Source organism: Molossus molossus, unplaced genomic scaffold (genome assembly GCF_014108415.1).
Source record: "Molossus molossus isolate mMolMol1 unplaced genomic scaffold, mMolMol1.p scaffold_m16_p_7, whole genome shotgun sequence".
Classification (NCBI taxonomy): domain Eukaryota; kingdom Metazoa; phylum Chordata; class Mammalia; order Chiroptera; family Molossidae; genus Molossus; species Molossus molossus.
The window spans coordinates 55,345,255-55,372,330 of record NW_023425401.1 but is presented as its reverse complement, the minus strand read 5'-3'; the positions used below and the strand labels follow the sequence as shown (position 1 = coordinate 55,372,330).

At 37.1% G+C, this 27,076-nt stretch overlaps 2 protein-coding genes and 1 non-coding gene across 9 annotated transcripts in view; 2 read left to right on the top strand and 1 right to left on the bottom strand.

The window, feature by feature from the left end:
* The window catches only part of SLC26A5 (solute carrier family 26 member 5), a 57,613-nt gene extending 53,257 nt beyond the window's left edge, over positions 1-4,356 (top strand). For 4 of the 5 annotated variants that reach the window (XR_004957302.1, XR_004957300.1, XM_036246252.1 and 1 more), the window contains 5 exons: positions 740-832; positions 1,358-1,465; positions 2,112-2,312; positions 2,921-2,975; positions 3,982-4,356. Coding sequence is in view for 2 of the 5 variants with exons in the window: in XM_036246252.1 (XP_036102145.1) it covers positions 740-832; positions 1,358-1,465; positions 2,112-2,312; positions 2,921-2,975; positions 3,982-4,166 (642 nt within the window). In the remaining 3 variants the exon portion in view is untranslated. The remainder of the gene's footprint in view (positions 1-739; positions 833-1,357; positions 1,466-2,111; positions 2,313-2,920; positions 2,976-3,981) is intronic. The other variant, XR_004957301.1, reaches the window with a different exon arrangement.
* Positions 424-25,998, bottom strand: PSMC2 (proteasome 26S subunit, ATPase 2). Of its 3 annotated transcripts, none has more exons than XM_036246255.1 (13): positions 25,858-25,998; positions 21,208-21,245; positions 20,780-20,861; positions 19,966-20,065; positions 16,207-16,338; positions 15,736-15,808; positions 15,280-15,375; positions 14,449-14,613; positions 13,093-13,180; positions 10,855-11,057; positions 10,662-10,758; positions 10,475-10,575; positions 424-522 (listed from the first exon to the last, which is right to left on the bottom strand). In XM_036246255.1, exons 1-13 carry the CDS (start codon positions 25,925-25,927, stop codon positions 496-498), a joined length of 1,272 nt encoding a protein of 423 aa, XP_036102148.1. In that variant the 5' UTR covers positions 25,928-25,998; the 3' UTR covers positions 424-495. The 3 variants fall into 3 exon arrangements, with proteins under 3 accessions (XP_036102148.1, XP_036102147.1, XP_036102146.1); XM_036246254.1 differs by having other exon boundaries at positions 429-485; XM_036246253.1 differs by lacking the exon at positions 424-522 and having other exon boundaries at positions 10,253-10,575.
* Positions 4,805-4,996, top strand: LOC118620619. The gene has a single exon (XR_004957515.1). It is a non-coding gene; the product is annotated as a U2 spliceosomal RNA (small nuclear RNA).
* Positions 25,999-27,076: the final 1,078 nt, after the last annotated feature.

Genomic DNA, 27,076 nt, shown 5'->3' with positions numbered 1-27,076 from the left:
TTGTTAGTTTTCTGCTTGCGAAGAAATTCTCAGATTCACTATGAGGTATTAGGAAATGAGATTGGTGTTAGAGTTACTGTTTTCTCCTCCTTCCAAAGAATTATATGCTGAATTACTTGTTTCCAAACTGCATCCTAGAGCTCAAGACTTCTTGATAAAATATTCACTCTGAGCCCTGGCCAGGTAGCACAGTTGGTTAGAGCGTCGTCCTGATATACCAACCTTGCAGGTTAGATCCCTAGTCAGGGCACGTATAAGAATCAACCAAAGAATGCATAGACAAGTGGAACAACAAATCGATGTTATTCTCTCTCTCCCTCCTTCTCTCTTTCTAAAATCAATAAAATAAAAGATTTAAAAATATACTCACTGTTTCACTTGGGACCGTTTCAACTCCTGCCTGTATTCCATAAATGGACCAATATAAACCTCTGCTCGCTTTATTTGCCTTCTTCTCACAGTCTAAATATTTTTCCATTTCTTTTCTTTGTGTTTTTATAGTAAAAATGAAACACAGAAAGACTGTTAAAAGAAGTGGGAAGATGTGCATTTTTAAAGGCTTTTTTCTCAGTACTCCTTCCTCCAGAGCATGAATAGAGTGACATTATTTTATCTAAACACTATTAAGAGGGCCCTTAGCAATCTCTGCATGAGTTTTCAGGTTGGAAGAGGGGTGCAATCGCCGCTTTGATTCTGAAATACCTCTATGTGTTAAATTCAGTAACATTTTGTTTCTCAGGTAAAAGAAATTCCCGGAATAAAAATATTCCAAATAAATGCCCCAATTTATTATGCAAATAGCGACTTATATAGCAATGCATTAAAAAGAAAGGTGAGTCACAAGAAATTTTTATACTGTTTCTCTGTGTGTGTGTGTGTGTGTGTGTATCTACGTATATATGAGTATATATGTATACATATATAACCATATTTTTAAAATTTAAGAACAAAAGCGAAAAAAATAATTTTAGATTTCTTGCTCCGGGATCATGTGAGTGCCTTCTGTCAATGGTTAGAGCTCAGTTCCTCACTGCCCGATTTATAGAAAAACTTCACAGTCAACCCACAGAGTCTCTTAAATATAAGAATCTGATTAATCTGAAAAATGCTACTTTAAATTCTCTTTAATACTTTAGCTGCTGGTTGTCTTGAATCAAGACCAAGAATAAGAAAGGGTACTAATGTTCTTTTAATGAGGGAGTAACTCAGTTCAGGGGATCTGAGAGAAAGGTGGAGAAAGGGTTGGGAAGATAACTCGGCATAGGAAACCATCAAATGGGGACATTTAAAGACTGATTGCATTTGGGTGGGTTCCTGGGAGCCAAGAAGTAACTTTGCATATATTATGTTATGTAAGACTGGAGTGAACCCAGCTTTTATAATGGGAGCAAGAAGAAAGGCCATGAAGAAGTATGCTAAAGAAGTCGGGAATGCAAACATGGCCAATGCAACCATTGTCAAGGCGGTGAGTGGTTTCTTCATTGTAGTTTTCCCTTCTCTCTTGATCCACGGTGGCCCCCACCTTTATTCATGACTGACGTTTTAACACAGCATGAATTCCCTAAATTGGAAAGTTTAGAAATATCTAACTATCCTTTATGCATTAAAGATGCATGTTAAGCTCAGTTATGAGAATGCTTCTGAAATAAGTAATAATATGGGCCCAGGAAAATACTGTTTTAAAAACTAGACATCATACAATACCTTAATAAATTTTATCATTAGTGCTTCGCCATAGACACATTCAGTTCATAGTAAAAAAGCTCAAAGGCTTGTTTTTACTGTTCAAGCTTATGGTAACTTATGGTCTATCATGTTGAAGTTACTGGAATTATTTTAGAAGTTAGGGGAAATATTGGTATGACTAAGGAGAGTAGATTTAATTGAACAAAAAAAAAAGGAAAAGAAACTGAGCTAGAATTGAATATTATGTACACATCCTTTTTTTTTTTTTTTTGTCACATTACAAGGCTGGGATATGGCAAATTTTTTAGAAAAGATCTGGTATAGTCATTAGCTTGAGACTCTAAGGACTAATTGTTCCTTATAACTCTCAGGACCAAAATATGAGTTGTTCATAGAAATCTGGTGTGACTTAATTTTTGACACAGGATGCAGAAGTAGATGGAGAAGATGCTACAAAGCCTGAAGAAGAGGATGATGAAATAAAATTTCCTCCAGTGGTCATCAAGAGTACATTTCCTGAAGAACTGCAAAGATTTATGCCCCCAGGGGATAACATCCACACTGTCATTCTGGATTTTACACAAGTCAATTTTATTGATTCTGTTGGTGTAAAAACTCTGGCAGGGGTAAGCATCATCGTGAACAAGTAATTTAATATGTCTGTGCCCAGTTTTGCCATCAGTAAAATCAGAGAGTTGACCTAGAGTCCCTTTGCAACTCTTAAAAAAAAATTTTGTTTGTTTTCAACTTCTGATTATGAAAAATTTCAAAAATCTTCAAAAGTAAAGAGCATAGTGTAATAAACCCCCACATAAGTATCCCTCAGCTTCAACAATTATCAATTTGTAGTCAATCTTCTCATTTGTCCTCCTCCCACCCCTACTTTTCCTTTCTTTTATTTTGAAGCACATGCCAGTCATCATATCGTCTATAAATATTTCAGTATATATCTCTACAAGAAGATTCTTTTCAAAGGCATTACCATTATACCTTATTGCACCTAAATAAAATTTAACAAGAATTGTTTGGTATCCCTAATTATCACTGTCCATATAAAATCAAAAGAAATATAGAATCATGTAAAAATAATTAGCTCAAAAATGCATAATTATTGAAGCAAAAGTTCAAGTGAATGTACTAGAATGTCTTATACCAGTGAAATACATATTAGATAAAAGAGAGTTGCTTCTGGCACAGTCAAGAGAAACTAAACTTTATTTCAACATTATTGCAGATTGTAAAAGAATATGGAGATGTCGGTATTTATGTGTATTTAGCAGGATGCAGTGGTAAGTATACTTCTAGAATGAGGAGAAATAGTAATAGTTTGATTTTGGTTCTCTTTTTTTAATAACTGCATTTGGAAATATTTCCCCCTAAGTTTAGTTTTTGGTGAAAATGAAAATCATTCTTCTGAAAATCACTCTAAAGCTAGCTTGAAACTTGCCACTTGCAGGCACCCTGCCACCGGGCTGCTTGCGGCTGGCCTCCTGAACTGCAGTTGGCAGAGAGGAGCTAATAAACCATTGCTCTGGGCTGGTACATTTTTTAGTAATTATTTAATTAGCTACCATAAACTTATAGAAAATCATTTAACTTTTTCCATAAAATACCTGCTTTTTTGTTTTATATTAAATTTTGGTCAAAACAGTGCTTGAAAATGAACTCTACCCAATGGCAACAGTTAAAACTGCTCGGCAACGTGCTGTGCAGGCGTACTGTGAAAGAACAGGCACTCTCAGACCTGCTGTGTACGTGCAGAACGGAACAGCCTCTATGGAAACTTTCAGAATCACAAATGCGTTTGCCTTTTAACCCAGCAAACCCAGCAATGTGCTACACACATCCCAAATGAAACATGTACATGGTTAGTCATTATAGTATTATCTATAAAACAAAAGACTGGAAAAATTCAACTGTCAAATAAAAGGGATCCATTAAATCAATTAGGCTACATCTATGAGATTGAATACCATGTTATCATAAAAAATTAAGTGAAAAGATTAAAATTTTTAAAAATTTAGAATAATATATAGAGCATGCTTTCTTTTATATGAGAAAAGGGGGGAATTGTTTATGTATTTCTTTATATTTACGTAAAGAAATACTAGAAGAATACACAAGGAAATAATAAAAGTAGCCACTTGCAACTGAGGGTGTGATGTCATGGAGACAGGGATTAGAGTGAGACTTTTTATTGTATCATTTTAATATTTAACCTATATGAAAGTGTTACTTTTTTTTATGTTCAAGACTGATACCCAGAATGTGGACTAATTTTCTTTTCTTTTTTAGCACAAGTTGTTAATGACCTCACTCAAAACCGTTTTTTTGAAAATCCTGCCTTAAAGGAACTGCTGTTCCACAGCATTCACGATGCAGTTTTAGGGAGCCAGCTTCGAGAGGCGCTTGCTGAACAAGAAGCCTTGACCCCTCCGCCCCAGGAGGATTCAGAGCCCAATGCCACTCCTGAGGCGTGAGGAACTCAGCCTGGGATGGGGTATGAGCCTCTCCTGAAATTACTAATATACACATTTTAAATGCTAGCCACTAGATTTTTTCCCCTAAGGGTAAATATGAGTAGTCAAGGCTTGATTTGGAGGGTGAATGACGCATAGCAAGATGTATCTTACTTGTGTTTGTTTTTTAATTGACTATTTCCAAGATAAATTGTCCTCTTACCTGGATTTATTGTACAGTCACATTTCTCTTTTTAGTATTATTTTTGTCAGCTAAGCACTTAAGAATTTTTCTAAATACTTTACCTACAAATCATGTATGTTATCACCAACCAAGGTAGTGGTTCCTTGCTTTTGTACTCATTGGTCTACAAACTTTCTGTAATTAGTTATTGAACAGAGGTAACATACTGCATTTTCGAGAAGCTCTTTTAAAATAAGCTTTTGGCCTGGTTGGTGTGGCTGAGTGGATTAAGCATCATCTCATAGACTGAGAGGTCCTGGTTCAATTCCCGATTGGGGCACATGCCCAGGTTTCAGGCTCAATCCCCAGTAGGGGGCATGCAGGAGGCAACTAATCGATGTTTCTCTCTCACTTTGAAGTCTCTCTCTCCCCTTTTCTCTCTCTCAAAATCAATAAAAACACATATTTTTAAAATATCGCTTCTCAGCCTTTTGGCTAAGATCAAGTGTAGTATCTGTTCTTATCAGTTTAATATCTGATAACATCCTCTATCCGAGGACAGTATATTAAATGGATTTTTGGAGCAGGGAGATGGAACAGGAGTTTGCTCCATCCACTCCAAGCATCAATCCAGTATTGCAGTACCTCCGGGAATGGTGCACCAAAAAAATAAATAAAGTAAGCTTTTGTTTTTATAGAAGCAATATAAGTGCATGATAGAAAAATAGAAAAAATAGATAAGCAAAGATAAGAAAATAAAAACATTATATTGCCACCACTCAAAGATTATCGTTAATAGCTTAATGCGTATCCTTTCATAGCTTTATGAATTTATTTACATCTTTAACTAAAATAATATCATACTCTACATAGTGTTCTGTAACCTATTTTTTTTTTCCATAAATAATCTCCATTTTCTCATTTCAGAACATTTTTACCATGTTCAAATTTAACCCACTTGTCCCCAAAGTTGTAGTTGGGTTTGTCCAAACTAGTATACTATCTAGGATCTTACACTATACCTGGTCAAGTTCCTTTCAGTCCTTTAAGTCTCTTTAATCTAGCATAGTCCCTTTTTTGATGACATTAATTTGTTAAAGCAGTGGTTTTCAACCTTCCTAATGCCTTTAATACAGTTTCTCATGTTGTGGTAACCCCCAACTATAAAATTATTTTCGTTGCTACTTCATAACTGTAATTTTGCTACTGTTATGAATCGCCATCGGAAATATGTGTTTTCTGATGGTCTAGGCGACCCCTGTGAAAGGGTCCTTCGACCCCCAAAGGGTCACAACCCACAGGTTGAGAAACGCTGTGTTAAAGATTGTGGCAGTTTTCCTGTAGAATGCCATATTGTTAATGTGTCTATTTGCTTTCTTCCAGTGTTACTTAGCTTGTCCTTTTATTTCCTGCACTACCTGTGATCTAGAAGTTATACCTAGAGGCCTCATGGATTTGAATAAAACATTGCTTTGCTGGAATATATCACAGAGAGACACACGCTTCAAATTGCACCACGACAGAAAACACACCATATCTTGTTGATCCTACCATTAACAATGCTAAAATAAATCCACTGGATTAACATAACAGCCTAATCCCCCAATTACATTTTCACTTTTGTGACTAGTGAGTTATCTGCTTGGTGTTCCTTTGGCATAAATGAATTCCCAGTTCCCCATTAGCCATTCACCCAGAGCTTTTAACATCTAGTGATAATCCTTGCCTAATCAGTAAATATTAAGGTTTGTGAACTTTTTTCTAGTTTTCTTATTCCTTCTGCATTTATTAGTTGGTGTTTCTATGTAAACTATAGCTTTCCTTCTTCCACTTGAGCTATTTAGTCATCCTTAAACACAGTTCTTACTGGAAAGGCAGGTTTATTTTTTCCATTTATCAACTTCAGAGTAAGAAGCTGGTTTAATAAATAGATGGTGACAAATTAACTTCTTTTAGATGCCTTTATTAGTATAATTATAGACTCATGAATTTTTATATTTTTATGTGTTTCAGTCTGTTATAGTTATTCTTTTTGGTGCTAAAATTGTCACAACTGTGACCAGTAGGAGCCCCTAGAAATGTTGTTGCTAATAGTGCAGTAGACTTACAGAGCACGTATTTAACAAAACTAACTCCTAAGTATAATTTAGTTTTCCTTAGAAATCTATAAGTTATCAGTTAATAATTCATCAAACTCAGTTTTAGGCCTGTGAATGAGTAAAATGCTTATTTCAAGCACTTGTTATAGTTGTTCCAAAGGAGTAGGGGAGACTGTTCAGCCAACTTGTCCTCAAAACTTCTTATAGTTTCAAAGCACAAGTATAAGCTAACCTGCCTAAAAGCCTCCCCTGCTAAGATTTCCTGCTAATAGTCAGTTTTTATGTTTTTTTCTCTTTCTTAAAAAATAGGTTTCCTTATTGACTCCTTTTTTAAATTTTCATGAAGAAAACACACTGCCAGGAGAGAAGTGGCCGTATCCCAGGGAGGAACCAAACGCTGTGGTTTGTTTGCTTTAACTCCCATGAAGTTTCAGTAACTTTACTAATTTAATTCAAAGTAGACCCCTCCTTCTAATCAATTCTTTCCCTAGATCTAGAGTGAAATTAGATTTACATCGTTATTTCCTTGACAGTCATCACACACAAGACTGATATGTCTGCTTTCTGATACAGACGGCCTTCTGAAGGAGCATGTAGTTGTAGAGCCTCAGCTTACTTTTATAAAAGGGCCTGCATCATTTCAGCCATTAAAGTAGAACTTAGGGATTTTAAACAATGTTATAAAATACTTCGTTGCATATTCCTTAGCACCAGCCTTCAACAAATGCTTTACATATAGTAGAGACTCAAGTCCTAGTTAATAGGTTGAAAGCAGTATACAAAAAATGTATTTGTCTATATCTTACAAATTTATATTTAACTTTAATGTTTAACCTATTTTGAATAGAATTCTACCATGTACATAAAAACAAAACACTTAAGTCTTACTGAAGGGAAATGTTTTGTTTCAGCATGCCTCTGAGAGTCTAAGAGTACATTTCAAAATGTAGTTTATCTGTATGTAAATATTTTACTTAGAATTATTTCATAGAGTGGAAATTTTCCTGACCCTTTTTTACTTGGTTTTCTCTCTACCTTCTTTCTGGACTTTAATAGCTGCTAGTGTATGCCTTTCTGTCTTTCAGTCCTGATTCAAATTCAGATTCTTACTGCCCTATCAAAATGGGCATAATATATCAATAAATATGGGAACTAGCCTTTTTTATGGTAGTAAGGATATCTTCAGGAAGGTCCCATATAGAGAAATGCTTTGTCTTTCTCAAATCCTGTATAATGATAGTGGTTGATCACTACCTCATGGATGGTGGAATGTTTGCAAATGATGTGAACCAGGGCTCAGGAAACTGCTAGTTCATGTCATAGACATTGACTCTGTATAAAATGGCAGCTGATAGCTGGGACCCCAGTTGCCAATTTCATCTGCAGTGGGACACACAGAAACAGTAACGGATCTGAATCCTCTGCAAGCCCTGGGAGTAGCACCTTTGTAGTTTTCAGTCCTGATTCAAATTCAGATTCTTACTGCCCTATCAAAATGGGCATAATATATCAATAAATATGGGAACTAGCCTTTTAACACCTAAAATATCCACTCCATGTGGTTTGATGCTGTATCCTTAACTGTTTAACAGAAAAAGGAGGTGCTTGCCTCCAAAGGTATGTTTAGAGAAAATGAGTCTGCCCTTGTATGTGCATTGAGAGGGCAGCAAACCCAGAGAATCTGTCCTGGAATGGTAGGTGTGTTTTTGTGTTTTAGGGGGTGGGGGTAGTGAGGTGTGCCCTTGTGTGGGATGAGGGAGGGAATGGTATGTGGTGGGGAAGGCTTTATCTACTATGTCTGCCCCCTTAAAAATAGTAAATCAATTTAAATTCTAAGATCCAATAAAATTTACTTGGTGTGAGCCTGTATGCTTTAGTGAGTTCAAAAATGTTTTTTAGTGTACCTTTCAGGAATGCTTTTAGGATTCGGTATGTTTAGATTCTTGATAATATGGTTTGAGTGCTAATAAAAGTTGATATGAGAACTGATAAAAGTATTATCTAATCTCCCAAACATATGGCCAACCAAAATGCACGTGGTGATTTTGAAACCCCTCAGATCTCAACAAAATGTTCAAAAGCTAGCTGCCTGCTTACTAACTTGGATGTAATCAAGTTTGAGCATCTCACAAATCCATCTTGCCTTTGAAAAAGGCTTAGCCCCTTTTTCATTGTACTAGTATATATAGCATTTAATTTATGTAACAGATGAACCTGACCTTTGTGGAAATTACTTTTATAAATCTGATCACATTTTTAAATGTTAACAGTATTTTTAAAGTATCACTACAGTATTATTTTTCTAGTCATAAACCCTTTGTATTCCAATTTACCTGTCAGCACCCTGAAACGTATAAACATACACATACATGCATCTCTACACACACATACACATGTACCTGCACATATACATTTTAGGTGGTTACTGGTGAATGTATATTTTCTTTTTAAACATGGTAATCTAGATAGAATTGATGCTATCTGCATATACATGCCTGGACAGAAACACCATGTTTTTCAAATAAGTTACTGTGCATTTGATGCATTGCCAGTCAGATTTTTTGTCATGTGACTAACTGAGATGTCAAGATTGAGAGCCTATAACACATCAGGCCTGAGTGAGATCAACATGTGCAATTTGAGTTGTCTCAAGTTGGTGGATATAACGTGAGGATGTGGCTATATGAAAAAGTGTAAGATTCAAAGAGCGAATTCTAAATACTTGTATTTATAAAAACATTCATCTTTAGTCATTCAACTGAGCATATATTATTATAAGCAGAACGTAGAAATGGTTTACTCTACTTTATACCTCATGAAAGACTAGGGCAGGCTTAGGAAAAAAATTTTCTGATAAATTTCACAAAAAAATAAAAATAAAAAAAATAAAGGATGTGGTTGGATTTTATGAATAAAGGGCTTTAATTTTTCTGCTTGAAAACTTTCATGCTTTAATTATTTCAATGAAATACTTAAAAGTGTTTTCTATGTTGTCAACTTTTTCTTTTGTGTTTTAAAATGTATCCAGCTCTACTTTTTGCATTGCTTATTTATGAATACTGAACTGCAATAAAAATATTCTTTATTGTGCTTGGGTCTCAGTATTTGGGGTGAGGGGGTAATTGTAGTGGAAAGGGAAGGGGATTTGGTGGTGTTTGCACAAGAAATCATTTTAAAGAGATCTGTTGAGAATTTTAATGCAACTTATATTTAGATCAGATGTCTAACAGGAGCTTTACCAAAAGTTAAACCATTAATTTATAAAATGAAAATAAGTACTTTTCTGTATGAAGCCAATTCTAGATTTTCCAAATTAGATTGTTGTGTATATACTTTTTTCTTCTTTACTTCACTGTAAATCAACAATCCTCAATTAATTTGAAATCAAATTAAATAGCAACACAAAACATACTACATCAGATGCTTCTGACACCCCCCAAAAAAGTTTGGCCAAAGCTTTATTATTTAACGTAGTAGGGAAAAAACCATCAAAGTTCATGTGCTCATGTGCCTAGATGGGCTATTCGGATGAGGGCAGAAGAGCACACTGGTTAGGCGCATAGGGAACAGAGCTGACAAACTTGGACCTGAATCCCAGCTCTGAATACAAGTCAATTTGGTAGGACAGTTTTTGCATTCATTATATCAAGATCCAATAGACAGACCCACCTGGGGGCAGATGGGAGGATCCAATGAATGACATGTACGGCACCCAGCCAATATACGCCTAGAACACACAGGCTCTAAGCAAGCACTTTATGACATGGAATCCACAAATGGTAGCAGATCAAAAAACAACATACACTGTAATAAGCTTTTCTGCCTAATATCAGATACCACCTTGTATTAGACCACAGAGGAAAAAATATCTGAAAAAAAAAACATACATTCTGAAACCATTTATTTTTTTGTGTGAAATGGTTACTAACAAGTCTATATAAGCTTAGGATTCCAATTAAAAGAAGTGTTTTCATGAAAGAATTCAGGGCTCAGTTGTATGTCATATAGCGGGGAGTAGCGCTGAATTTGGCATAGGACTTAATGACCTTATTTACAGCTTCCAAGAAATCCTTCTCAGTAGCTATTTTTCGCCGTGCTCTGATGGCAAACATACCAGCTTCTGTGCAGACACTTCTAATTTCAGCACCTTTCAAACAAAAAGAAAATAATAGGCTTAAATAAAGCAGTCAGGACAGAAAGACCAGCAAATATAAACAAGACCTTTCAACCTACCAGTGCTATTTGGACATAGTCGTGCTAACAATTCAAATCTGATATCTCTCTCGACACTCATTGAACGCGCGTGAATCTTAAAAATGTGAGTCCGACCCTAAAAATAGAGGAATTGAAAAATATTACAATGGAAAACATCAAGGGAAGAAAAAATGTCAAGAATCCCTTTTCTAAAAAGAAATGATTTTCTTACCTCTAGATCAGGTAAGCTAAATTCAATCTTCCTATCCAGTCTCCCTGGCCTCATCAGTGCTGGATCCAAAGTGTCAGGTCTGTTAGTGGCCATCAGCACTTTAATGTTGCCTCGAGGATCAAAACCATCCAGCTGATTGATCAATTCCAACATCGTTCTCTGTACTTCATTGTCACCTCCAGCACCATCATCAAAACGAGCCCCTAAGACAAAAGGAAAGATACACTCAGTCACAGTAGTGACTACACATAACTTCAAAGTACTGTAAATCTCAGCTCAAATCATGCCCTCCAGTGCAAGTGAATATCCAGTTTTAAGCAAATCCCGTAAGAACTGCCTGCTTTACACAAAATTAATTAGAAAGCGAATCTTTCAAAAGATGCATCATAGATTTATTTAACATAGGCTCCTTTAAAGCTTTGTTTTAATTCTCTTTAAGGAACTTTGCTTTTAAATCATGTTGTTGTTTTTTTGTTAATCTTCACCAGAGGATATTTTTCCAGATTTTTAGATAGGGAGGGAGCGAGGGTGGGAAACATCAATGTGAGAGAGACATATTGATTGATTGTCTCCTGCATGGCCAGGGCTGGGGATTGAACCTGCAACCCAGGTACATGCCCCTGACTGGGATCAAACCCAAGACCCTTCAGTCCACAGGCAGGCTGATGCTATAACCGCTGAGCCAAACCAGCCAGGGCAAGAACACCTCCACTGTTTAGCACAATGTACACTGGGACTAGACAGCAGAATAACATGCATACTTCAGCACTGTAATGAAAGAAACTGCCACATTCTTCTACATTTCTCAAAACTGTCCTTAAAAATAAGGCTCAAGCCATAATACAATAGAAATATAACTTACACTATCACACTACTTTGGATACATTACAGTACTCTCAGCTAATGTCTCATTTCAACCAAAATAGCAAAAACAAAAAAAAAGCATTCAAATAAACATATTTTCATTTTAAAATTATATAAATGCATACTGTTGTATTAATGTATTATATACATCATAACGCAAAAATTGAAAAATTAAAAAATGAGATTAAAATTAAATATGAGGAAAAATTCTAGCATTTTCTTCCTGCACCCTATTATTTCATACACAACTCACTTTGGAAAGCGTAGCTTTCAGAGCATCCTGAAATTATAAGTCTTATTCCAATGCTACTATAAAAATGACTTAAGAGCCACCACACCACATCAATATATTGTGCTCAAGTTAACCACTTGAAGACCTTAACTACAGGCTGTCCAAATCCAACAACATCCATCCAGTATAAAAGCAAGACTCTAGATAACCTAACCACAGTTCCCAAACAGTGTTACAAGGTCCACTGTATTTTCAAGTCATTTTTGTCACTAAGTCCCTTAAATAACAAATGTCTGGACATATGACATTTCTCTAGCTAGTAAAGATTATTACTCTTATAGACTATAGTAATTAAGGCCTACAGAGGAGTTTAGTTTTCAAAGTCTATCACATTTATTACTTTAAAGCTCAAAAAAAACCCCATGAAATTAACAGGGCAGGAATTATCACGCCCTTTATGAGAGGCACAGAGTTAGTTAAAATAACTTGTCTGGATCACACAGCTAATACTGTACTTCATCAGATCTGTGAAGCCAACAGTGACATTACTTTATGTACACTATATGAATAGCATCACCAATTAAATTATGCCCCAGTGCTTTTCTTACCACATTAAGTGAAGCTACACCCCAAGTTAGGGATTGTTCAAGTGTGAAAATAGGTGTCGTATGAATGAAATTAGGAAAATACAAAGATAAAGACTTTAAGAAACAGCAATGCTATATAACATTTCTTTTTCCTTTACAGTGTAGCCCTACTGTTCATTAGATCTGTGGCTCCAATGTGCAAGAGCTTGGAGAAGAGCCGGAATTAAAACTTCTAAGATGAACCTACCGGAGAACTCTCCACATACAGTCGGCCCACGTTTATCGCGGTTAATCAGCTCCAGACTCCACCGTGATAAATGAATTTTCGCAAAGTAGGATTCTTTATTTATACACAGTTGTCCTTCTCCACTTCGTGCTTTGACTTTCGTGGTTTCACTCTATCACGGCTTTTTCAAATACTATACTATGCTTGAAAAAACCGCGATAGAGTGAAGCCGCGAAAGTCGAAGGGCGAAGTGGTGAGGGACGACTGTACTACTTTAGGACTCTCATGAAACCCAACCCTAAAGTAGTTCTCTAAAATACCATCCATACCTCCAATAGCATCAATTTCATCAAAGAAGATAAGGCAGGCTTTTTTTGTTCTGGCCATTTCAAAGAGCTCTCGAACCATTCGTGCCCCCTAATGAGAAAAATCATTTGTTAATTCAGAGTTGGTTTTAAAATCTTTAAAAATATAATAAGGTATATTTCAAACTTTTTAACATTACTAACAATATACTCAACCATTATTATGTAAGGGTTTTTCAAAAAAACTGAAGTCTGTTACCTATTCCATCAAATTAATCTTACTGGCCTTAAGTAATTTCATAAATCTATACCTCGTAAGTAGCCAGTAACTCTAAGACCCAAAGAGGACAAATTAAGACTATTAAATAAAATGAAGGCACCATTTCAATCAGCAACACTCGAATAAATAAAAGCATTTATCACTTGGCATTTCTGATCACTAAATTTGTTTTTTTGTTGTTGTTCATCCTCACCTAAGGATATTTTTCCATTGATTTTTTTTTTTTTTTAAGATAGTGGAAGGCAGAAAGTGGGGGAGGAGGAGGGAGGGAGGGGGAGGGAGGGAGAAGCGGGGGGGAGAGAGAGAGAAACAATGACATGACCAGTGATTTTGATTTGTAAGTGTTGCTCAGGGAATAAAAGTACTATAGCTCAATTCACCCAGCTCCTTTTCTAATTCTTACTGTAAGTATTCCAATTGCTAATGTTTCAGATACAATATATATATAGCCCTAGACTTACTCTCTAATGAAAAAATCTGTGTGTGGGTGTACACACTCATACACATAGACACTCGATGTTCTCTCTTTCTCAATAGACCATAAAAGGCTGACCCTGAAGTGAAAGCACACTTTTTTTTATCCTTACCCAAGGTTAATTTTCCATTTATTTTCAGACAGAGTGAAAGGGAGAGATAAGAGAGAGAGAGCGATGTGAGAGAGACACATCGACTGGTTGCCTTCCACACAACCCCAACCAGGGCCGGGACCGAACTGCAATTGAGGTACGTGCCTTGACTGGAATCGAACCCTGGACTCTTTGGTCTGCGGTCGACACACTAACCACTGAACCAAACTGGCCAGGGCTGAAAGCATACTTTTGAATTCACCAGGCATTTCTGGCATATTTCTCTTACAAGACAAATCTGTAGAAAATGTTATCTTTCTGAGGAGGAAGCATGGTGATTAAAAATATTAGGCAGTTGTTTATTTCCAAATGACCACAAGGGAAGGCCGGTGGCTTCTACAACTACTAACTACATTCCATCAATCAAGAAATGTTGGGTGTCAATCTTTCTATGTAAAACTGACATTTTAATTTCATCCATGCTTTATAAATCTTTCACAGAGCCACATATTGATTATGATCAGTTTACTTTACCTCACCAACGTATTTCTGTACAAGTTCAGATCCAATAACTCGAATGAAGCAAGCATCAGTCCTATTAGCAACTGCCCGAGCACAGAGTGTCTTGCCTGTACCCGGAGGACCAAAGAGCAACACACCCTTGGGAGGCTCAATGCCAAGGTTAACAAACCTCTCTGGCTGTAATGGAGACAAAATTTTTATAATTATCACTTCTGTATAATAAAAATAAGACTACTTTTACATCAATATATTTAAACCAAAATTGTTAAGTCCATAATCTATATACTTGATCTAGACAAAAACTTTACTTATCTAAGATGTAAGACATAAATTAGATTCATATAAATACATAAGGCTGAATGGCTTTTAAAGGTATTTCTACTAACTAGGCTTAACAAATTTATTTTTTCCTAATTTAAAAAAAATTGCAGTGTTTAAAAGACAAAAGTGTTTTCTCGTATTTAATACACTAGTTCTCCATTCTCATCCCAAGCTTACTTTGATTCCATTTAAACCTATTTCTTCTTGATATCATTTAAACACATGGTTTCTTCTACAGTAACCTATAACATATTTAACATACTGCTAAAGGTTATACCTCAATCTCCTGTCACTTAAAACAGTAGAGCTTTCTTTTTTTAATAGACTTGACCACTCAATCCTTTTGCTTTCTCGTCTGGAACTTACCAATTCTCCATACCTACCTTTATCCCCTCAAAAATTTTCATTAAGGAAAATATAAAATTTAAACTTAATATATAGGTAACTTTAGTACACAGTGTACAAAAGGCTATCATATCATTATACAAAGAAAGTTAAAATGCAACAGATTCAGTCACTTACATGAAGTAGAGGGGTTTCAACCACTTCTCGAAGCTTCTCAATCTGTTCCTTACAGCCGCCCACATCACTGTATGTGACGTCAGGTTTCTCCTCTACCTACGAAAGGGAAGAAAATGTACCCATATAGCCATAGGTTTTTGAATACTCGTCCAAACGTTCTATCTAGTAGAGCAGACTCAATACCCTAGAAGAAAAATCAGACTTATAGCAAGTAAAAATTTTTTTTAAATGCAATATATTGCCTAGTATGCTAGAACCTCTTGCTATATTACTTATGATACTAAATCAGAGACAAACCAGTAAAGACTAATAAAGATTGAAAGATAGTTTTAAAAATTTGGGCAAATCAATACATACCCACATATTAAGTTTATCAGTTAAAGGTTCAAAATTTTTTGAGATGGATGCAGTTGCATTCTAAGTCATGCCACTTCTTTTCCCTTCATAGTTTCTTACCTGCATCATGGTAACTGTTGGGTCAATCTTAGGAGGCAGTGGAATGTGAATCTGATACTTATTTCTGTCCACACTAAAAAGGTAAAAAAGATCCTCACTAACACATTCAAAAATTTTTCTAAGTGAATTATTAAGTATTCTATATGCATTAATTACATTAACTCTATACTAACTATCCTACAGTAAGTGCTTCCCCCACCTCCACATTACCTTAAAAAGATTGGCAAACTTACTTTGATTATCACATTTGAAGTCATTCATAAAAAGTCATAGTGGGGGTGGGGGAAAAGAGGAAAGTGGGAGGTCAGGAAACAGATGCAGAAGAAAGGATGTTCAACTGCAGTACTCCACCAGATTATCCCTTGGTATTCCATGGCAACCAGTATATTCATTCAAAAGAAAGCCAAGGATGTGAATGTGACATGGTATCTTTAGTAAAAGATGAGTATTTATTATAAATAGAAATCTTACCCAACTCTCATCCCTTCTTCAATGTCAGTAGGTGCTACCTGATCACTGAGGTCCACCACAAATTTGGCAAACTGCTTGACATTGATAATGTACTTCGGGTCTTCCGAATCAGCATTGATTATCTTTGTACATCTAACACAGCAAAAGATTTGATTAGAGTAAGGAACCTACACCATTAATAATGAATTAAAGTAACTAGTCTCCCCGGGCATGCAGCACACAAATGAGCAGGTGTAAATTAGAACAGCAGAAACTGGGCCACTGATAAAAGATCCTTTTCTATAGAATATGCTCAATCCCAAGGGTCCAACTTAAGTCAAGTCACAAAATTTTCAAAAGACACATATCCCTTGAAAATTAAACCCAAATATTTCATCACTAGAAAGTTCTCTAATTTCTTGATTTTCATAACTATATTCCGTTATTAGTGATATTTATATCTTAACTCGGCAATTTTTAAAACACGCAACACCTGCCCATTTACTCAGGGGCACCGACCTCTTTTTCCCTAGATCGTCAAATAAAAATACAGTAACAGCCATCCGGTGTGAATGAATTTTTTTGTCAGATCGGCAAAAAATAAATTTTTTGGTGTGCCACAGAATTTCAGTAATTGTGTGTCATGAGATGAAAATGGTCAAAAATTGCTGTCTTAAGTTACTCTGCTTTTTATTTTCCGTATCAGAAGACAATTATCTTGTCTTACAGTAAGTAATAAATGTTTTCTCATTCTTTCCTGAGTTTATACTTCAAATCCATTTTTATTGTGGCAATTTTTAACTTAAATGTATTATTTTTGGGTGACGTAAAGGCAAATTTTAATAGTATGTACATTATATAGAAAATACTCTACCCCCTTTCCTCTTCTATATTATTTGTCTACTGAAGAAAAACAAAAACAAAAAACAGAACTCATGTTAGGGAATTCACATCATAAGCTGTAACAACAAATGCCAGGAAATACAAAACAGTCTCTGAAGTATGCATGTAGGTATCACAGAAAGGAAGGTCAAGATGCTTTGTCCTTGAAGCATAATTGTGTGACAGTGACAGAACTCTTTCCTGTTACTAGCCAAGGCCTACCGAGGAGGCAGAATTATATACATATAAAGTATCTATCACTACTTTATACAACAGACCCTGCCAACACTGTTGCACAGATGTAAATTTTTTAATCCATAGCTGAAAAAGTATAGACTATACAGGGACCTCAATTTTCAGAATGGTGAAGCAAGGGCTTTTGAAAGTATGCTTCTCCTCGAAAGCAAAGTGAACAATGGCAAAAACAGTCAAAATTAACATTTTCCCAAGTCTGGAAATGGGGAGGGAGGGGTTGCCAATGAGTCTGGAGCTCCCCAAAACCCAGCCCCCAGAGAACTGCCACTATTTGACCAGTATGGCAGCGCAGGACCTGTCTTTATTTGACCTGACTTGGAGCTCACATGGTGTGAATATCCCTACCCAAAGGGCCTTTGATGGAAACAATCAGTGACAATTATTTAATATCACAATTGTCTGAAGCAGCATTATACCAGTTTGGCCAACAAAAGATTGACCAAAACATTTTAAAAGAAACACAGCAACAATAACAAACCCTAGGGAAAGGGGAAATCTGATTTCCAGATCTGACATATTACATTACTTGAAATGTTCAGTTTCCATTAAAAAAAGTATGAGAGACAAAAAGAAATAGAGACATAGAGCACATACATAGGGAAAAAGCAGTTCATAGAAACTGTCCCTGAAGAAGCCTAGACATTGGTCTTACTAAACAAAAACTTTAACCAGTATCATAAATACTTTTTAAAAAACTGAAGGAAACTATGTTTAAACAATTAATGGGAAGTATGAAAACGTCTCATCAAAGAGAGAATATCAATGAAGAGAGAAATTAAGCTAGAACAATATTTGGCTATGAAAAGAAATGATGTTCTGATACATGCTACAACATGGATGAATCATGATACATTATGCTAAGTGAAAGAAGCTAGGCTCAAAAGGTCATACATTTAAATGAAATGGTTCCTTTTTTATGAAATATCCAGGGTAGGCAAATACATACAGAAATTAGATGAGTGGTTGCCAGAAGCTAGGGAAAGGGGAATAGGAACTGTTATGGGTATGGGGTTTCTTTTTGGGGTGATGAAACTATTCTGGAAAGAGTAAAACAGAAGTGATCAAGAAATGCTGGGGCAAGACATAGGGTGGGGGTAGTGGTGGTGACAACTTTGCTGAAAATGAGAAGGGTGGGGAGGTGAGAGGTGAACAGCGAGAAAACATAAGTGAACCTGCTGCTGAAATTCCCCAGTCCTCTATCTCCACTATTCTTCCAAAATATCGGATACTGAAGACAACAGGAGATTGAAAAAAAAAAAACTGCTCTGGGAAAAATGACCATCCAAATGCAAAGATCTAAAGACACTGATACCGAAGGCCCCACAGCCACACACCCAACCACAGAAGCTACAGTGAAGCTTAGGGTCACCATGTTTCCCTATTGGATCTAGAGCTTCTATCAGTTTTGCCTCCCACTAAAACCAAAGCCAAAGTAAGATTGCCAAATATCTAGCATAAAAGATGGACACCAAACAAGCAAAGAACAATCAACATCTTGGAGGAAGCAGAAACCATCCAGTTATCATTAATTTCCTTAAAGATAAGAACATATTACAACCATGATATGAGAACAGGACATTCAAAAAACAACAAAACACATGCAATAAAATAAAGAAGAGCTCCTGGATATTAAAAACTTAAGAAGAGAAATAGAAAACAGAAATCAATAGAAGGGCTCAAAGAAAAGTTAAGAAAAATCTCAAAAAAGTAGAGCAAACCAAAAAAAAGAGAAAGGTTAGCATATTAAAAAGTCACTGTGATGACTGTGATTCAAGGGGTATAAAGGACAACTGGTCAAACTGAAGCAGGTCAGAAAGTGCTGGGAAAGACTTCTTCAGGAAGATGAGCCTGAGAGAATACCTGATGCAGCTAGCGCACCTGAGGTATAAATGAGAGAAAACCTGATGGACCTAAAGCAGCTGAAGAGCAATTCAGACAATCAGGAAAAACTGAGGGGTTGAGTTAGTAATATACATAAAAAACCAGACAAATCAAAAAACAAGATAACTATAACAGGGAAAACAAAAAGGTACACGAAAGGAAAAGTAATTCCAGTAAATAGGGTTTACTTAGCCATAATTATAAAAATACTGAATGCTGATTTAACCTAATTTTTTTTTCTTTATTGATTTTGAGAGAGAGGAAGGGAGAGGAAGAGATCAAAACATCGATGACAGAGAACATTCATCGGCTGCCTCCTGCACGCCCCCACTGGGGATCAGGCCCACAAATTGGGCATGCGCCCTGACCAGGAGTCAAATTGACGACCTCTTGGTACATGGGTTGATGCTCAACACTGAGCCACACCAGCCGGGCGTAACCTAAATTTTAATATAATTACATTAGGAGGATGTAGGAACAGGAAAATATAGGGCAGGATTAAAACGACCACACTACTTTCAGTAGTTATGACTGAGAAAGGAAGGTGGAAAGGAAGATTTTTCACATTTGCCCTGCGTCGTTCTGCATCATTTGAACCTTTTATGATACATCTTCACCTGTTATTGAGTAATTGTTTAAGGCATAAAATTTTAACCCCAGATACTTTTGTAGGAAGCTTTGTTTACTTGGAATTTGGAATAAAAATTCTTCATGAACTACCACATTATATCTGAGACTCAAATAAATTTCCACAGGACATACCTTGCAACCTGCAGAGGCTGTTCACTCTGGAGTGTCTGCTTATCTGCAGCCAAATCCCAGAGTGCTGGTGGGGCCAGGCCAGTGTCAGACTCTTTAATACCTACATAAAGAGATTACAAAACTCACTAAAATGTAATGCATCACTCTAAAGCAAGCTTTCTCAACCTCTGCACTACTGACATTTTGAACTGAGTAATTCATTGTGGGGGTGTCCTGTGCATTATAGGATGGTTAGCAGCATCCTAGGACACTAGCCACTAGATGCCACTGACACCACCTCCCCCCCAAGTCATGAGAACCAAGAATATTTCCAGATACTGCCAAATGTACTAGGGGGAGAGGGAATAAAATCACACCAGCTGAAAACCACTGCCCTAAAGTAGTCACAAGCCAAAAAAAAATTTATACCATATTTGACATTTTTTTGGTGATCAAATACTATAAAATTTTACCACTCAAATTCCCAAGAAAAGTTTCCAATTACTAGGCAATAGCCCACTTACATAAGCAAACCATGTGAGATCATATTTTAATTCAATGAGAAAACTAAACTTTTTTTAGAGTTTACTGAACCTGGCTTTGACCAATAGAAACATTACTTACTTAAAGGATAATGTTGTTTCTTAATTGCTTAAGCATTAAATTTGTTCGTAAAAGAGATTATTAAATGAAATCCAATTTCTTAAAAGATAGGAAGGATAATAATTTTTAAAAATCTGTAATTCATGAAAGAGCACATTTGAATTTAAACTTTTTTTTATATAATTTACACATTACATTTAGAGAGGGGGAACAGAAATTTAAAAACATATACCAGTGAGCTCATTAATTTTCTTAAGAAGTTGTTGAATGTCATCTTCAACTTGCTTGATCTGCCTAGAGTAAGTGCTCTGACCCTAGGAGATAAACATCAGTTTAATTAGAGTATCAGGAAATTAACAACTTATTGAACTATGAAATACAGTTCATACAGTTCAAGTACAATAAACATTTGTGTAAATTATTTCAAATATCCTTTGATAGAGTTCCATACTTTAATTACAAATAATATAAAAATAGTGCACAAACTTAGACACACTGAATATTTATACTCTGATATATTCTAGACAGAAACTGTAGGAAGTTAACTTTATTTCAGTTAAGATTACTATAAACTTCTAGACATTCTCTTCTAATTATTTTGGAAGAGCAATACCAAGAATAGTTCTTATTTCAACATTTTGTTGATACTGAAGGACTTACATAAGTTTTCAGCAAGGCAATATCACCCTCATCCAGAGCTGAAAAGAAGTAATACACGAGATTCAAACACAAGAAATTAGAGCTAACAATTCTTTCTGTTCAATTCAAACCTCATTAATTGAGTGAGAAAAAATGTGCAAAGTTGTAATGATATAAATACAACCTTCAAATAGTTCCTGGAATCATGGGTAATTGGGTGAAGACACACACATAGCTGATGGAGAGTCTCAAAGTAGTAAGATCCAATAAAAATAGGGAGCCCATCCCTGGCAGTTTTTCTCAGTGGTTAGAGCGTTGGCCTGCAAACCGGAGAGTACCAGGTTTGGTTCCTGCTAAGGGCACGTACATTGGTTGCAGTTTGTCCCCAGCCCAAGTTGGAGTTGTGTGGGTGGCAGCCAGTTGAGGTGTCTCTCTCATGTCGATGTTTCTCTCTCTCTTCTTCCCTCTCTCCCCCTGCTCTATCTGAAGATAAATACAAAAATGTCCTAGGGTGAGGATTAAAAAAATAATAATACGGAGTCCAAAGTACAGTTTGTGAATCGAAACAACTGGCACTAGTTCCAACAAAGTCAAGTATTTGCTAAGTAACCTTGGAAAACCCATTTAATCTTTGAGCATCAGTTTTCTCATCTGAAAAATAGAGATAATGGCTCTTTCCACCATGTGAGGATAGAGTCAGAAGATGACTGTCCACAATATGGAAGAGGGGGCTCTCATCAGAACCCAATAATGCTGACATCCTGATCTCCACAGCCAAAATGAGGAGACAAAGAAACAGGTCCCAAATGAAAGAACAGAACAAAACCCAAGAAAAGAACTAAGCGAAATGGAGATAAGCAACCTAACAGATGCTGAGTTCAAAATACTGCTTATAAGGATGCTCAATGAACTCAGTGAGAACCTCAGTGAACTTAGTGAGGGCCTCAAGAGCATAAAAAAGGACCAGTCAGAAATGATGCATGCACAGTCAGAAATGAAGGAGGCATTAACTGAAATAAAGAATAATTTACACAGATTCAATAGTAGAGTACGTAAATCCAAGAAGCAAACCATCGATTTGGAATATAAGGAAGCAAAAACACCCAATCAGAACAGCAAAAAGAAAAAAGAATCCAAAAAAATGAGGATAGTGTAAGGAACCTCTGGGACAACTTCAAACATGCCAACATTTGCATCTTGGGGGTACCAGAAGGAGAAGAGCGAGAACAAGAAATTGAAAACCTGTTTGAAACAATAATGGCAGGAAACTTCCCTGACTTGGTGAAGGAAACAGACATACAAGTCCTGGAAGCACAGAGTCCCAAACAAGATGAACCCCAAGAGGCTCACACCGAGACACAGCATCATCAAAATACAAAAGGTTCAAGACATGGAGTGAATCTTAAAAGCAGCAAGAGAAAGGCAGCTAGTTACCTACAAGGGAGTTCCCATAAGGCTGTCAGCTGATTTCTTAAAAGAAACTTTGCAGGCCAGAAGGGAGTGGCAAGAAATATTCAGAGTGATGGAAAGCAAGAACCTACAACCAAGATTACTCTATCCTGCAAAGCTGTCATTTACAATCGACGGCCATATAAAGAGTTTCCCAGACAAAAAAAAGTTAAAGGAGTTCATCACCACCAAACCGTTATTATATGAAATGTTGAAGGGTCTTTTTGAAGAAAAAGATAAAATATATGAACAAACAAAATGGCAATGAATACATATCTATCAACAATGGAATCTACAAACAAAATGAACAGGTAGAGCAGAAACATTCTCATAGATACAGAGAACATTTTGTTGGTTGCCAGATGGGAGGGGGGTTGGGGGAATGGGTGAAAAAGGTGAGGGGATTGAGAAGTACAAATTCATTGCTAAACTGACAAACCTCAAAGGGAAAGGGGTTGGGGGGTGGGAAGAACTTATATGCATAACCAATGGACACAGACAATAGTGTGGGAAAAGGCAGGAGGGGGGCAGGAGTGGGGAGGAGGAGGTCAATGGGGGAAAAACGAGGAACATCTGTAATACATTCTACATTCAACAATAAAGATTAAAAAAAAAAAGACTTCCAGCCTCCAGAACAGAAGGATCAGACCATCAGATGCATTCATCCAAGAAAGGATTGTCACCAAGAGGCCCTCCACAGGGAGTTCATCTTGCATAATAAAGCTTTGTAGGTTTTTTGCATAATAAATCTAAAAATACATAGCTTAGTCTGGACAGTGTGGCTAAGTGGTTGAGCATCAACCCATGCACCAAGAGGTCCCCTGGTTCGATTCCCAGTCAGGACACATGCCCAGGTTATGGGCCCAATCCCCACTGGGGGGCATGCAGGATGCAGCCAGTCGATGTTCTCTCTCATTGATGTTTCTATCTCTCTCTCTCCCCCTGCCTCTCTCTCTAAAATCAATAAAGGGAAAATAATAATAATAATAATACATAGCTTAGCCAGTCCAGTGTGGTTCGTGGATTGAGCATCATCCCATGGACTGAGAGGCCCCAGTTCGATTCCTGGTCAGGGCACATGCCCAGGTTTCTGGCTCGATCCTGGGTAGATGGCGTGCAGGAGGCAGCCGATCAATGTTTCTCTCTGACACTGATATTTCTATCTCTCTTTCCCTTCCTCTCTCTCTCTTAAAAAAAAAAAAATCAATAGAAACATATTTAAAAAAATAAAATACAGTCCTAGCAAGTTTGGCTCAGCGGTTAAAGCATCGGCCAGAGGACCGATGTTTGATTCGGTCCTGGGTTTCATTCCAGTCAAAGGCACGTACCTTGGTTGCAGTTTGTTGCCAACCCTGGTCAGGGTCCTGCAGGAGGCAGCCAGTCAATGTGTCTCTCTCAAGTCAAAGTTTCTCTCTGTCTCTCTCCCCTCCTTGTCCCCACTCTGTCTAAAGATAAATGGAAAAAGAGTATCCTTGGGTGAGGATTAAAAAGAAAAATACGTAGCTTATAGCAAAAGCACATGTAAAAAGGAATTATTTCCCTAAAAATTATTTCCAAGATCTAGATGGGTTCCCAGATCTCCACTATCCAGTAGTTATTAGCCATTGACACTGCCCTAAGATGCCTAAAATAAAATTTTAAATTAAGATAGAGTGACTTTACACTTTGGCCAGGTAATTCAGTTGCTTAGAGTGTCATCCAGATATGCCAGGTTTTGGGTTCAATCCCTGGTCAGGTCACATACAAGAAATAACCAATGAATGCATAAACAAATGGAACAACAAATCAATGTTGTTGTTCTCTCTCTATCTCAAATAAATCAAGAAAAAATGAAAAATAGAGATAATTTATCCTCACAGTGATGCTATAAAGATCAAATAAAATATGGATAAAGAAGAACATAAAATGTTATACATACCTTAACCATTAATTATCCAAGGGATAAACTTATTAATACACTTACAGAATAACATACCCCGAGAAACACAGATGAAATGTTAAACCTCTGTAACTAAGTTTACCATTAGATGACTGAGTACCTCTGAGGTTTACAGTGCCCTAAAATATTTTCAAGGGAAAGAGCAGAATATGGGATGAAAGTAGAAAGGAAATGCTCTTTCTTTGGGAGGAGGTTGGAAACAGAAGAAAGGGTGCTAGGAGAAGTTAAAGTTGTTTAGGAAGGGAAGAGAAAGAGAAAACAGAAAAAAAAACCCTAAAAATGCTTTAAAATAGTCTATAAGGAACAAAATAAGAAAACAGCATAAAGATGAGACTACATAAGGGGCTACTGGGAAGAAACTGTGTATGAAAACAGTGCATATCTCATGCACTGTGGGTAAAAGCGGTAGTCTCTAGAAGAGTAATTTGGCCCGGCCTATCAAAATTACAACTCCATTTCTAAAATTTATCCTACAGCTTGTGTTTGTGCATGTGGTAAAAGTTATACGAACAAGATTACTCACTGCTCTATAATGGCCAACAGATTCGAAGAAATCTAAATGCCCATCAATAATGACTAATTTCATACATTACACCAAAAAAAACTGGACTACTATGCTGATGCAAAGACACACAACACTGACTCTTAACCCTGATATATATTAAGATTAAATAGCAAAATGTACAGTATGCTGCATTTATGTTAAAAAAAAGGAATATATAAGCAAAATTGTTGTACATACATAGAAGACGTCTAGAGAGATAACTTAGCAAAATGGCACCATTAGTTGCCTCTGTGGAAAAGTGGGGAGCTGGGGCCAAGGATGAGGCACTTGTCAATGTATCTTTTTATTCCCTTTTCGGTGTTGGGCATGTAAATGTATTATCTAGTTAAAGATTTTTTTTTAAGAAAATTGTTTCGGCATCCTGGCTCCAAACTGTCACACTTAAGGGGAGCGGGGACAGGAAAGAGGATCCAGGTGACCAAACATCGCCAGGCGGGGTAAGTTTTCGGGGCCTGCAAGGCCAAGCAGGTTGCGAGACTTCTTCAAGACCCGAGAGCTGAATCACAATGTCGGTCAGGGGAGAGGAACACAGAACTCGGGGCGGGATGAGACAGAGAGAGAGAGAGGGCTGGCAGCTTCACCCGGCCGCAGCCCCCGATCAAATCACTAGCGGCACAAAGGGGCGCGAGTACCCAGCGCCGGACGGGACTCCAGCCTCCCCTCCAGGGCCCAGCCCGGTCCTAACCCCGGCCCGGAGCTCCTGCCTGTGGCACCTGACCTCGGATAGGCTTGTCGTCCTTCTCCTCCTCTTTGGTTTTCCGCTGATCCGCACCGAGGTAATCCGGCATTTTAGACGATTCAACTGCCTGAGGTGCGTAGAAATTACACAGCACCTTCCTCGCTTCCGGTGGTGCCTCCCTTTTTCTTTCTCCCCGGAAGTAGAGCGGGCTCCGCGGACACTTTACTCGGCGCACCGGAGGCGGAAGAGAGGCCTGGGAGACGCCCGCTGGCGTCGGGGTCGCGGTTCTGGGCAGCAGGAAGAAGTCCCGTTAGAAGAGAACGTTGTTCTGCCCTGGTCTTCACCGTGCCGAGCTCCCCTGAGCAACAGGTTTCAAGACCAACCCTGGCTCAGTCGCCGAGTTTAAATCCTAATTTAGTTATTTACTGTGTTTGGGCAGCTTCTTTACATACGCTTTAATTATCCCTTTACTTCACAGTATGGCGGGAACTTTAAATAACTTTTAATGTTTAAGTAACAATATATTAGGTATGCAATGATAGTGGCTAGATCTACAAGTAGAGTGAAGGTAAATAAGAGTTGTTCGCTAATTTGAGCTAATTTGGGATTAGGGGGTAAATGGTTTCAGTTTTTGAGCCTGCTAATAAAACAGGGTGGTACCGACCTCAGATACCAGGAAGTCGGGGAAGAGAGCAGGTTTTGAAAGAAATTAGTTTGGGAGATGAGAAAGGGAAGAGAACGATTGGGAGACAATTGTAGAACTTAGAAATTTAAAAAAAAGTTCTGGCCCTTTTGACCATTAGAGGACACAAAGTAAAAAATAGTGTACAGGATAGGAAAAATTATTACAAGTCATATGTGTGATAATGGTTAACATCCAGAATATGTAATGGACTGCAACTCAACAAGAAAGCAAACAACTGGACCTTAAAAATGGGGAATGAGCTTGAACAGACATGTCTCCAGAGAAGATAATATAAATGCCCAACAAGCACATGAAAAGATGCCCAACATCACTAGCAATTGGGGAAAAAATCAAAACCATGATAAACCACCTCATACCCATTAGAATGGTGGCAATAAAAATGAGAAAGAAAGGTATTGGTGAGGAAGTGGAGAAAATGGGAACTTTGTACAGTTTGTGGGAAAGTAAAATGGTGTAACTGCTATGGAAAACAGTATGTCAGTTCCTCAAAAAATTAAAAATAGAACTGCCATATTATAATCCAGCAATTCCCGTTCTGTAAATATACTCAAA